The 12501-nt window shown below is 47.7% G+C and overlaps 5 protein-coding genes across 5 annotated transcripts; 3 read left to right on the top strand and 2 right to left on the bottom strand.

Moving 5' to 3' along the window:
* Positions 1-2838: 2838 nt before the first annotated feature.
* Positions 2839-5018, bottom strand: F5Z01DRAFT_741998 (uncharacterized protein). Its single transcript, XM_046266865.1, has 5 exons — positions 4423-5018; positions 4113-4367; positions 3955-4049; positions 3881-3917; positions 2839-3810 (listed from the first exon to the last, which is right to left on the bottom strand). The coding sequence occupies exons 1-5, from the start codon at positions 4653-4655 to the stop codon at positions 3291-3293; spliced, it is 1140 nt and encodes a 379-aa protein (XP_046120614.1). The 5' UTR covers positions 4656-5018; the 3' UTR covers positions 2839-3290.
* Positions 5019-6363: 1345 nt separating this feature from the next.
* F5Z01DRAFT_648895 (uncharacterized protein) lies at positions 6364-8138 on the top strand. The gene is made up of 6 exons (XM_046263060.1): positions 6364-6428; positions 6537-6632; positions 6708-6954; positions 7032-7296; positions 7383-7478; positions 7541-8138. The coding sequence occupies exons 2-6, from the start codon at positions 6585-6587 to the stop codon at positions 7989-7991; spliced, it is 1107 nt and encodes a 368-aa protein (XP_046120613.1). The 5' UTR covers positions 6364-6428; positions 6537-6584; the 3' UTR covers positions 7992-8138.
* Positions 8139-8217: 79 nt separating this feature from the next.
* On the top strand, positions 8218-9673 carry F5Z01DRAFT_748305 (WD40-repeat-containing domain protein). Its single transcript, XM_046266983.1, has 3 exons — positions 8218-8678; positions 8733-9101; positions 9165-9673. Exons 1-3 carry the CDS (start codon positions 8410-8412, stop codon positions 9550-9552), a joined length of 1026 nt encoding a protein of 341 aa, XP_046120612.1. The 5' UTR covers positions 8218-8409; the 3' UTR covers positions 9553-9673.
* F5Z01DRAFT_748304 (uncharacterized protein) lies at positions 9670-11050 on the bottom strand (the record flags this gene model as incomplete). The annotated part of the gene is made up of 2 exons (XM_046266982.1): positions 10646-11050; positions 9670-10473 (listed from the first exon to the last, which is right to left on the bottom strand). Exons 1-2 carry the CDS (start codon positions 10694-10696, stop codon positions 9670-9672), a joined length of 855 nt encoding a protein of 284 aa, XP_046120611.1. The 5' UTR covers positions 10697-11050.
* A 187-nt stretch (positions 11051-11237) lies between these two features.
* On the top strand, positions 11238-12005 carry F5Z01DRAFT_748303 (uncharacterized protein; the record flags this gene model as incomplete). The annotated part of the gene is made up of 4 exons (XM_046266981.1): positions 11238-11269; positions 11348-11564; positions 11611-11686; positions 11751-12005. 4 exons carry the CDS (start codon positions 11238-11240, stop codon positions 11897-11899), a joined length of 474 nt encoding a protein of 157 aa, XP_046120610.1. The 3' UTR covers positions 11900-12005.
* Positions 12006-12501: the final 496 nt, after the last annotated feature.

Here is a 12501-nt window from a genome sequence, read left to right as displayed (position 1 = left end):
TTCTATAGTAATATATATCGGTTAATTACTATTAATAAGATATAGTTACCTATTGCCTTATTATCTATTAGTACTTATAAGTAATATTTATTAATCTAGACTTCTAAAATTATTTTTTATCCTTTATTTATTTTTATAGAGTAAAAAGTCTTTAGGTTTTTTTTATTATCTTATACCCTTTCTATAGGCGATATTAGTAATTTTTTAACGGGTAGTATTCTATATCGATATTATTATCCTTAAGGTTATATATATAATTATTATTATATAACTCTAGGTATATCGAGGGGTATTATTTTCTTTCTTCCTTATATAAGTAATATATATACCTATAGTAATAGACTCTATAGTTTAATATATATCCTTTATAATACTTATATATAATATACTATATATATACCTTTCCTTATAGAATAAAGTATTCCCGTACCTTAACCTTATATTATAAGCGTAGTATTTCTTTCGCTTTATTATATCTTTTATAGTTTATCTTACCTTAGTTAATATAATTTCGATCCGCTTATTTAGTAAGGTTAAATAATAATCTTATACTATTAGGGTATTTTTTATATCCCTTATACTTTTATTTATAATTTAGGGTATATTCCTTACTCTTAATTATCTTAATATTAAATAATACTTTTATAATATTCTTATATTATTAGAGTTCTTTTATTTTTTTTTTATTTTCTAGTCTTATATTAATTAAATACTTTCTTTTTAGTATATTATAGGTAATTTATTAACTAATATTTATGCTATATTTTCTAGTCTTATATATATACCTCGGGGTATTTTATTAATTACCTTAGTATTATATATCCTATACCGGGTTTTATATATATATACTTATAAAACTTTACTTCGCCCTTTAGATATAAGTTATTAATAATATAGGTAGCTAGTCCTTTAATTAAGTAAACCTAATACTTTCCTTTATTAATAATATAAATCTTATAGAAATAATATATATAAGAGATCTATAAGATTTCGTTATATCCTTTCGCGTTAAGGTATATTTATAAGTTATCTCTTAGTATTATTTTTTAATTTATTATTTAATTAATTCCTTTATTTAATATCTAAGTAAGGATAACTATCTAAAGATCTTCCCTTTATAATAAAGGGTTATACCGATTTATTATTATTTTTATCTATATTTCTAGAGTTACTCGCTTATATAATAAGTTAGTCTTAAGCGCTTATTTTTTATATAATAACTCTTCCCTATTATCTATAGCGTTAGTAGATTTATTTAATAAATCGCTATTACCCTTAGGGGTTATAGTAATTTTATATATAATAACTAAGATTCTTACTTTTAATACCTTTAGGAACTATCCTAAGTTTTCCTTACTTTCTTTATATATTAAGTAAGTATTATTATAATATCCTAATTAATATAACGCTTCGTAAGGTATTAGTTACTTTCTTACTTTTATTCTAGCTTTTTATTTACTTAAGATAAATACGCGGATATATTAGAGATATAGTAAGTGCCGGAGAGTATTTTTAAAAAAGCCGCGCTACTTTATAAGCTTTTAAGTAAGAAGAATAAAGCGCGAAAACTTACTTTTTAATATTTCTTAGGCGTCTCGATCTTATCGTTATCGTTATTATCGGTGCTCTTATAAATATTAGTCTCCTTAGTAGCTTACTTAGTGGCTAGCCGACGAGCTTCTATTACTCGGACGTAAGTCTAGGTAAGGCGTTAGTAAGATAAAAAAGCTACTTGTATACGTTAGCTAAGCTTAGAAAACCTAAATTAAGTATATTAAATATATAAATAAATATAATAAAAATAATATAAAAAAGAAATATTAAATTCTAGCTTTTAGTAAAAAAATATAACTTTTTTATATACTTTCGGCCTCTTATTTTAATACTTTAAAAATATTATTTAAGTTATAAATAGCTTATTAAGGCTTTAATAATTATTTATAAATAATAATAATTAAGGGTATTATTATATTACTAATACTATTTATAGGACTTAATAATATTAAATTAACCCTATATAAGTATTATAATTATTATAATAACGCTCTAACGCCTTAGATTAAGTAAAGACCTTACCTTAGAACCTTATTAATTAATAATAATAATAATACTCGCGTGATTAAATAACTATATAAATAAAGGGTATATAATAATAAGCCTACTTTATAGCGGGGCTAGGCTCGATTAAGATTCTACTATTAACGGTAAGAAAGTAATACTAAAAAGGTAAGAACCTAAAATAATAAAGCTAGAGGTAAATAACCTAGAGTATAAGAAATAAGAGAAAGATACTCTAAGAGGATAGGTTTATATAATCAAAAAACGTATAAAATAGCGCCTTAACGGCTATCTCTTTTGTAATAATATAAGGCACTTGAACAACCTTCTCCATAGCGCATCACACCTATTAACCTTGAATCTAAGCTTGGCGCTTCCCGGAGTGTCTACCTAGTCTGGCAGTCAAGCACGCCTAGATCGATGATGGGCACCCGGGCAGACGAGTGAGCGACGAGTCTGCTCCCACGTGTTTGCGACAAAGCACCACTCGTCTGCGTGGATTCAGGTCGAAGCGGCAAGGGTGGGCGGGTACATATGGACCATGGTGATGGTGTGGAGGGTCGATTTGAGCTGGTCGTGTGGGTGGACAGATAGCGCGGCTGCGCGCGCGTGTTGAATCATGGCATGGTTCCTCTACGATGAGTGAATTCGATGGATCGAAGGAGGGCTCTAGGGCCGCAGATGTGATTTGGGTGAGAATTCTAGGATGCCACACGCGTGACGACAGAGTGGGAAAGGAACGCGACTTTGCACGTGCGCTGAGCGCGTGCCCTCGCTGGAGCCTGGCACTCTCAGACTCAGTGACTCCGCCATAATTCGACGACATCCCTCCAACGTCCAACCCTCTCCTTCATCAGGTTCTTTCCCCTTTGATTGCCCATTCACGTTGGCTTACTCGCTCTCTGTATCGTTGCTTTCGAATCTCTAGGATTCTTTCTCTCTTATCAAACTCCGGATACCGGACTGTCCAGACTCCAGAGACTTGCTGCAGACGGTCATCAAAACAACATACCCTGTATCATCTGCCGTCACTCTGATGAGCTTCTCGGCACGGCACCACTCTGGTACTGATACCGAAGGATCATCAAATACGGCGACCAGCCTACGCCGCACATTGTATCAGGGAACAAGTGTACTAGGCTCAGAGGAGCAACCCCAAATCATGTATGTACTATTGACAGGTCGTCTGGACGTTATATTCAAAGGTTTGCACCTGAGATCTCAGTACACCTTCACTCATAGATATAGCAATAGGGAGTTCCACCTAGGGTGTTGAAGGTGTCCTTGATCTTCAAGTGCGGGCCGAGAATACCGACATCAAGCTCGTCTTCGACAGTGCCGTTGCGGCTGGGGACAATGTTCATGTACGTGAGAGTTCCAGCCACAGTGTTGGCCTCCTTGGGGTGAAGGGCTTGCCACATCCAGTACAGCTTGTCCACCATGGCGTGGTGAAGGTAGAAGGCCGGGTCATTCAGAGAGGTGAAGACGTCGGACCCATCACCACCCATGGCGTAGTGGCCGGCGCCGTGCTGGCTCAGCGTACCGGCCGCCTGGAACTCGTTCTGCATGAGCTCAACGGTGTGCGAGTGATCGCCGGCGAGGAGATCGTAGAGACCGTCGACCGTATAGCGTTCCGAGGCAGCATGGACGAGATCACGGCGCTGGCAGCGAGGGTTGTAGTCTCGCTGGTCTTTCATCCAGGGTTCGTAGCCGTTCATAGCAGGGCGGATGGGGCCGATGTTGATTGTGTAGCTGTTGTGAACCGAGATTAGCCACCACGAGTTGCCAAGCGAAAGAGGATAAGTATTATGCATCCACTTACCCGACAAACGGACCATCCTTGATGCAGCCGCCACCCTCTCCGGGGCAGATGCACCGTCCTGCCGCCGACGAGACTCCCGTTGTGAGGGAAGTATTCGCCCGTGCTACCGAAGCTGGTGTCGCTGCCGTCGAACACGGGAGAAAGGTGAAGGGCGGATTGGTACTTGTACCTATAGATCATAAGCTTCCCCCCTTGTCATGAGAGTGGGACATGAGAAAGGAGGGCAACGAACCAGTTCCAGTACGGGAGAGCGCCCTTGTACCCGCACTGGTCACGAAGAGTGTCCTCCCAAAGGGCAATCAAGTATCGATGCCAGGTGAAGAAATTGGCCGTACCGTGGACAAAGTCCGTCACGTTGGCGTGAATGGCCACGAATTCATCGAAATAGTTTTGCGCTGCGGAGAACTCGGTGTCGACGGCGGGGAGGTCCCAAAGACACTGGACGGCCTTGATGTACCCCTTGCGCTCGCATTTACTCATATGCTCCCTAGTGACGAAACATGATGAGCCATAGAAGCAAGGGAGAGAGAAAACAGACATACCAGTCGCGTCGAACGCGGGCGTTTTCGAGAGTGCATGAACCCTGTTCACTGCGGCGCTGGAGATCGGCCTGCTGAGATTCCAAAGCCTGCATAGCCAGGTCCCGGAAATCTTCGACGCTCTTTGCGCTCTGGATCTCTTCGGTCGTCGGTGCCCGCGGCGCAAGGTTGGGCGCGGCCATGACAAGACCAGAGACCAGCGCCAGTGCGCTGGTCACGCCGGAGACAAAACGCATGGTTCACGAGTAAAGAGAGTGAGTCGAGGGGACGTCAGGCCAGCAGTAGAAGGAGAATCTCAAAGCCACACGCAGAAGAATGAGCGAGTTTGGCTGCCACGTGGTAAGGGGACTGCGGGAGACCGATACTTATACCGTCGGATGAATTGACCGGCTCAGTCGAGACCTTCTCGAGACCCGCAGGAAGATGACCCAAGGCTCTGGTCAATGCACCGCAAGGCGTGGTAAGTAATGATTCTCGGTAGGTCAGACTGAACTCGCAAGAGGGGCGTAGTCGGGGAACCACTTCGTCCTCGGCTGGAAGTCACCAACGTGCACCTTGTGGAAGACTACAAGGAATATCCGTACTAGAGCGAGGAGCGGATGAGGGAAGGCAAGGGTCCAGGGGTCGTGGCAAATCTGCTTGGAGAGGGGAGATGCAGTCTGCAGGGATGCATGATGAACTCTCCGTTCTGCACTCCTCCACATCTTTGCCTGTTGTTTGATGCAGCGTCTGGGCCTGTCGTACGCGCTGTACATGTAGCAAATGAACAAATTAGATCCCGCAGGAATGCAGACAATCAGCCTCCCCTGAGCCTGGCCAACAGGCGGATGCTTTGAAATACAGACGAGATGCTAATTACGACAGAGGCTGGTTGGAATTCGCTACATGTACGAAACTCTGCCAGATCGTGGGAGCTGCTCAAGGCCAAAGAGCGAAAGTCAAGGCCCTTTGGTAACACTTTGCTTCCGGCTTGCCGGGATGCGTCTGATACTCCAAGTACTGCGAGGACCGGGCCAACAGCCATCCGCTTGATGCGAACAAATGTCCCTGAGGGTCACGAATCATGATTCAGCCTTGTCTTGCGTTGCACCGGCTAAAGGCAGGCACCTCTTGGCTGTACATGCAGGTACATGGGATGGGGGTGTTCTAGGACTTTTCCTCGAGGTACCTTAGATATCGTCCTCGAGGATGGATGTCAATCACCGCTGGCGGCCCTTCCCCTCCGCCAAGCTGTGCGGTGTCGGGTCGGGCCCCGGGGAGACTGGGAGGAATACCCGCGGACATCAAAACTGGGTTTCCATCGACCAGGGGTCCGGGGCCCCGGCAGCAGGGTACAGGCGGCGGCTCGATGTCACCTCAGACTCAGAGGCTCGCTTACAGCCTTACACACAATGTGCTTGAGAGCCAGGGGCTTTTTCATCAGCCTGGATGTGTTCTGAACTTCCAATCAGGCACCCTGGCTGGCTTTAGCCCAGTATGATCAAACCCAAACTTGCTTCCTTCGCTTCGAGCGAGCCGTGTTGCGCATTGGGGGCAAGGGGGCGTGTGTCTGTTCAGGGAACTTTGACCAACAGGTTCCTACGCATAAGGAACGGCATGCTGGATATCATGTTTCTTCCCCCAAGGCTGGGAACAACGCTCGACAAAAGGAGGCAAGGTGGAAACAGGTTCCGGCCACATACGTACAGAGGGCAGAGGACAGAGGGCGACATGGAGTGCAACAAGGCCTAGACCATCGGCCTCTGGAGGCGAGCATCTTACTACTCTAAAGAAAAGGAGCTGGGTGTGCATAATATCCTGTCCCAGGACCTTGAGTGGCTATCGCCTGACTTAACTACTTGGTTGCTTTTCCCTCTCGTCTGCTCCCGCTTCGATTTTGTTCTTTGGTTCTATGCATCATGTCGAATTCTGGGCCATCGTCGCCGCCGCGTCGGCTGGAGGACATGGACCCTGACTACATCAAGGAATCAAAACTTTGGCGACATGATGGCCGTGAATGGTGTCGTCCAGTAAGTTCTGTCCCCAAGCCCAGCCAGCCGTGGGAAACCGACTGGAGGCAAGCATTGCAGCCATGGGAACCTCGTCTTGACTAACTCGGTATTTTTTTCACGCTTCAGCGGTGTCGCCATGATTTTTTCATCCTTCGAATCTATACTCGCGGCTTCATGATCAAATCTTTTGGCTACGACGATGCGATGATGATCCTCGCCTGGGTATGTGCCGAGCCCCTTGACGACCTTGCCTCACTCCGCCAGGGAGCACAGACTGACCACAACATGGGATCACAGGCTTTCCTCTTCTGCGGCGGTATAGTAGCACAGATTTACGCCGGAAATAACGGCGCCCTCGGGCGCCACAAGGACGCGGTGATGGCCACCGATCCTTCCTTGATGGAAGTGTACGGCAAGATGTCTTTCGTCCAAGGCATCTGCGTGACAGTGACGGCCAACTGCCTGCTGAAGCTTTCCATCGGCATGTCCCTCTTACGCCTCAACTCCAACAAATGGTACAAACGGATTGTTTGGAGCCTTGTTCGTACGTTCACCCACCATCGAGTCCACTGGACTGCCCACCCCCTTCTTGGAGCTTGTCACTGATATTGATGCCCGCAGTCTTTGTGATCTGTTACTTCATCGAGGGCATAGTCACCGTCATGGCGTACTGCGATTCGCTCGAGGCGCATTGGGACCCCAAGGTGAAGGAGACAGCAAAGTGCTACTCGGAGGACCTGCGCAACACCTTGGGAACCATAAACACCGCATTCAATGTTTTTACCGACGTCATATTCGCCAGTGTGCCAGTGCCCATGCTGTGGACTCTTCAGACCAAGCTCAACGTGCGCCTCTATCTGATCGGTATTTTCAGCTTGGGTTATCTGTATGTTTGCCATGCTTTCATGTTCACACACTCCCCGCTTCTTTCTGCGTATCTTCGTTCGGGGAACCAAACTGATTCCATGGCAGTACCGTCGCCGTCGGCTTGGTCAAGATGTTCTACCAGCTTACAGGCCGTAACGACCCAGACAAAACGTTCAACAACAGAGTCCAATTCTACGGACTGTAAGTGTTGTCTTCGCCCCTTATTGCCCTTGTGGCTGTGAGCTAACTCTAGAATGATATAGTCTTCAACTCAACGTCGGCCTTCTCACCGCGTGCGCCCCGATGATCAAGCCCCTTGTCGCGAAAACACTCGGAATTCATTCCTCGTCCGCCGTCTCCACGGCGCCAGTCTACGCCAGCAGTAGGAACAGACAGAGGCCCAACCCAGCGGGCTACGTCCGCGAGGACGGCGACCACGGCTTCGAGCTCGCCAAGTACGACGACGGGCAGTATCACACCACCACGGTCAGAGGAGGAGGCGGCAGCGATTCCAACAGTGAGACGCATATTCTTCCGGAGGGGTTGGGGTCAAAAGGCGTGATGAAAACTACTCAAGTCATCATAAACCGTGATCAAGAAAGGAGGACAAGCTCGCGCAAACGGCGCTTCCTCTTCGGCAAGGACAGATTTATGATAATATACGAGCCGCGAGTGGATGTGATTTCTTGTACCAACAGCGTTGGGAGGATATGATGGACTCCAATAAAAGACCGATCGAATTCATACAACTATACTTAGGCGTAAGAGGTCGCAAAGCAGGCATGACGTCCAGTACTTTGTTGACTTCATATGGCCCAGACACACATATCCAGACATGTCCTTAGTGTGTAAAGAAGAAAGGGGTACGTATTGCAAGAACTATATAAATCTAGATTTCAGCTCAAGCGAATACATACATGATACGACCATACGTGGTCCAAGAAGCTTCTGCCTGAATGATGCATATAAGCGCTGCACATTGTCGATCACGCTTATTCATCTTATTCAGCCTATTCTTGTGAATGCGATTCCCCGATTCCCAGTCACTGACACTATCACTTTTCCCTTCTCCACCTTCTCTGGGCTTCCTCGATGTTCACAACGAACAAGTCACAACGTAAAATTCAGCATTATGGATCCTGGAAATGAGATTTTACTAAGAGAAACACCCCTCACAAAGGTGTTGTGTGAAGAACACGCCATCATCACGTCATTACATATCGGTGATGGCTTTCTGCTCGTCGCCTCTGCGAAAGGGTGCCTCTACAAAGTTGATTTGGCGGTGGAATCTGTAGAGGTGTTGGCAGAGGTGAACAGCGTGTGGAGCCTTGCTTGCCAGGAGGAGACGGTCATTTTTGGCACTTCACGCGGTGAAATCCATGTTCTTGACATGAACACTCGGTATGTAAGGCCAGCGAGCATTCACCACGGACAGCGACTGACAAGCAACATCAGGGCACCCTCGCACACGATCCAAGGTCATGAGTCACTTGTCCGTTGTCTCACCATCCTTGACCGTAGCACCGTTGTTTCCGGCTCACGAGATGGTACGATTCGAATCTGGACCCTCGAATCCGGCCAACTCCAGCCAAAACCTGTCCTCCGTGGCCATACGGCCGAGGTGCGGAACATCCAAACCTGTGGCGAGAAGATCGTGTCCGCCAGCTACGATACAGACACCCGCATCTGGAGTGCCCAGACAGGAGAGTGCTTGCAAGTTTTGCACGGTCATCAAGGTCGAATTCATGGACTCGCGTATGATGGGAAGAGGGTTGCCACGAGCAGCACAGATGGCGATATTCGAATCTGGGATCCAGAAACTGGGTAAGTATCCACCTCAAGTCACTTCATGTTATCTGTGCATGTCTAATTCTATGCCTTTCACAGAACCTGCAGAGCCATATTCAAAGGCGACGGACACAACGCCAGTTACGTATCCCTTCTTCGCCTGGCGGGAGATGCTCTTCTCTCAGGTAGCGCAGACGGATCCGTTAAGTCATGGGCCTTGGATCCAGTAGATGACAGCCCGCGTGAGCTGTCCAGGGCGGACCAAAATGGTGGCGCGGTCACCTCCATGCAAGTCCAAGGGAGACATGCCATCGTCGGCACTTCGTCAGGCGTCGTCAAGGTCATTGATTGCGACTCCGTGGAGACGCTACACTGTTGGAAAGACGGGGCCTGCGGGCTCGCCGTCTTTCGAGTTGGCTTCACCCGAGAGCACAGTCCAGTGGCGGCTTACTTGAAGGAAGAGTCTGTCTGTTTGACGCTGTTTTAGTAAAAGAGTGCCCGAGGATTCGGAGTGTGCCGACTTTAGCCAAACCTAGCATGGTATGCCATGCTGACCGGAACAGGCGCAAAGATGACAATGGAGACGATTTGACCGAATCCCCAACTATCCCCCTCGTACTCCATGGATAGTACATATGACAGTTCCCGCTGAAGGTGCCGTAGGTAAAAGATTGCCCAAAGAAGGGGTAATGAGAGCCCGAGCGGGACCAGAAGGGAAGGCCGTTGCGTAGTATGGGTGCCTGCTGAGCCATTGTCTCCAGACGTGGTGCTGGAAGATCAAGTCCTGCCACCGGCTGCGCCCCGCGAGGTGGCGGGAGCCAAGGAGACCAAGATTTTGCCAAAATGTGAAGAGGTAGACGATGATCATAGCGGATAGCCCTACGGCTCCGATAGACCCATAGACACGGTTCTTTTTCAGACCCCGGAGACCGTCGCTGAAGCAAATACTTTCCACCTCGACCCAGTCGTCCATATAGATCACGTCGCCGTCGCTGGTCCGCATGGGCGTGTTACTGAACCAGTGGATGCAACGTGAGACAAAGGTGTAGAACGACAACGAGGCGGCCACATTGAGCAGGAATACGCGCATGTTGTGCTTGGCAGGCTCGTCGGTAGCGTTGAGCAGGACAATAGGGTACAACAGGGGCAGCATGCAGACGACCGAAACGATCTGGGTAATCTTTGACTCAATGGCCTCAAAGTTGGACGCGCTAATGCCAAAGTCCTTCATAGAGAGGAAGACAATGGTGGCGAGCGGCGCCGAAATAGCAAAGTAGGCTGCCGCGTCAAAGAAGGACTGCAGCCCGGCCGTCACGACGGAGAGACGTTTTGGATGCGTCTTGGAGCTCCTGACTAGGAGGACTGTGAGTGCCGGCAGTAAGATGCCCAGGGTGGCATCAACCCTTATCTAAGGTACGGTAAACAAGCTTCGCTACTTCTAAATCTTAAACTTTGGCCAGGTGTTGTTTACCTTACCTTAACTACCCCCGCGCACTAGGTACCTACCTTATAAGAGTCTTCGGCCTCCCGTTCCCCTCGATTCACTTTCTTCCTCCTTCATCACCTACCTTATCACTTACCACATCACGAACATCACTATGGACAGACCGACCACTACCGCCGATCTCCATGAGATAAATGAGTTTCTCCGTGAGACAAACGAGGTTCTCCGTGAGACAAACGAGTTATTGCAGGCACTATTAGTCAAGGATTCATACACCTCTACCATCGAAAACTCGTCTCTGTTGCGCCGTTTCCGGCCACCAACTCGGCATCATATCGCAGTGATCCTCAATAATATCATTCACTTCTGCTGTTAGTTATGGCGGGGTTTCTGCGTACAACAAGTACAAAATGTTGTGAGTGACTGGCAGGCCAGTGACCGCCCTGCTTACGTGTAATCAGGCTGCACATTCGGCCCACAGCTGCTCTCAAAAGGCAGCATCTTCGTGCTATCGCGTTCTTCCTCTTTTCTTAGCATAAGCATCTTCTTCAGATAGTGAATATTCATTCTCGCTGTTCTGATCTGCTGTTCCTCATCATACAAAAGGCTTCCTATTCGTTATACTCCGAAACGACAATTTTCTCCTTGTCGATGACTTCGATCCCTGCTTCTTTGAATGCTTTGACCAAGACGGCTGCGCCATCCCCACGACATGGGTGGAGGACAACATGGCGACGGCAGGATCTGACGTCCTGGCATGGTAAGGCGCCGCACCGGCGGCTGTCATGTCGCGATCAGTGACAGCGGCTGATGATGATGATGATGACCCACTCTGCAGCGCGGGTGTCAGCTCAGCATGTATCACCTACAAATGGCCAGATGCCGTCGCTATCTCGTATGGATGCGGCACGTCTCGCACCACGGTGACGGTCGAGTTCCCCGAGACCAGCAGCGACACGAGCGCGACAGGGACACGCAAGACGGACGAAACAAGCGAGGCGCCAGGGACGACACAGACCGATGTACCAGGGGATTTTCATTCCGAGACGGGCAGGGTACCCCTTCTTGCTCTGCGATACAGCCATGTCTGACGCGACGCAGACCTCGAGACCGCGCAGCGAATCGGCGCGGGCGTGGGATCCGGCTTCTTTGGGCTCCTGCTTCTGGCCTTCTTCATGTGCGCTGCTGTTTCTTCAATCTGCCCGATTGTACTGTGCCATGCTAATGTAGACAACATACAGCATCTTCGGCTGTTGGAGGGCTCCGCGACGAATCACCTGCCCTCCTGATCCGAGTCAGAGTGCAATACAAAGTGCTACAATCTGACAGACCATTCTGGGCTCTTTGTCCGTCCTCACCCGGGTCAGGTCAGGCCGGACTCGACAGCTAGGGTCCGGCGAAGCACGCTGTGAGTACCCGGCATTAGGTAGACCGTAGACGACTGGAGTTTGTTGTGAAGCCTTGATAGAGATCATTGGTTAACAAGCTAACACATGTGACTATACCTACATGTAGTATAAAAAACGGGATTTGTCTAATTCTTCTATTCTGTGTAATACCTTCTATTGCTAGAGGTCTAACTTCTAAGTTCTGAACCCGATACCTCTAGAAATACATGCTGTAGAACTAGCATGGTACTTTGAGCAAAAGAGCAGGTCGTATGTGAGAGGCGCAGTGTCGTAGCACATAGGCCGCGTTGTCGCGATTCGGAATCAGCACTAACCTTCGTTGCGGAGTTGGAGAGGAAATGTCGACCAACTTTGGCAACTCGTAGGAGTACAGGCAGGATAATCGTAAATTGACATCGGCAAGAGTCCTCCTCACCAAACGCTCCAGAAATTGATGCCGACTGCGCCCCTCGCGTTGACGCAGCGTTCATGTTGTTCCGCTCAACATGGCGTATCGTGATCATGGTGACATCCCAAGCAACATGAAGTCCCTTTTGTCGGGTACCAGAAACTCCCGATTGCAACACCGTAGTAGAAACATGGG

Source organism: Emericellopsis atlantica (assembly GCF_019669845.1).
Source record: "Emericellopsis atlantica unplaced genomic scaffold F5Z01scaffold_6, whole genome shotgun sequence".
Lineage (NCBI taxonomy): Eukaryota > Fungi > Ascomycota > Sordariomycetes > Hypocreales > Bionectriaceae > Emericellopsis > Emericellopsis atlantica.
This window is presented reverse-complemented; position numbering and strand designations above follow the sequence as displayed.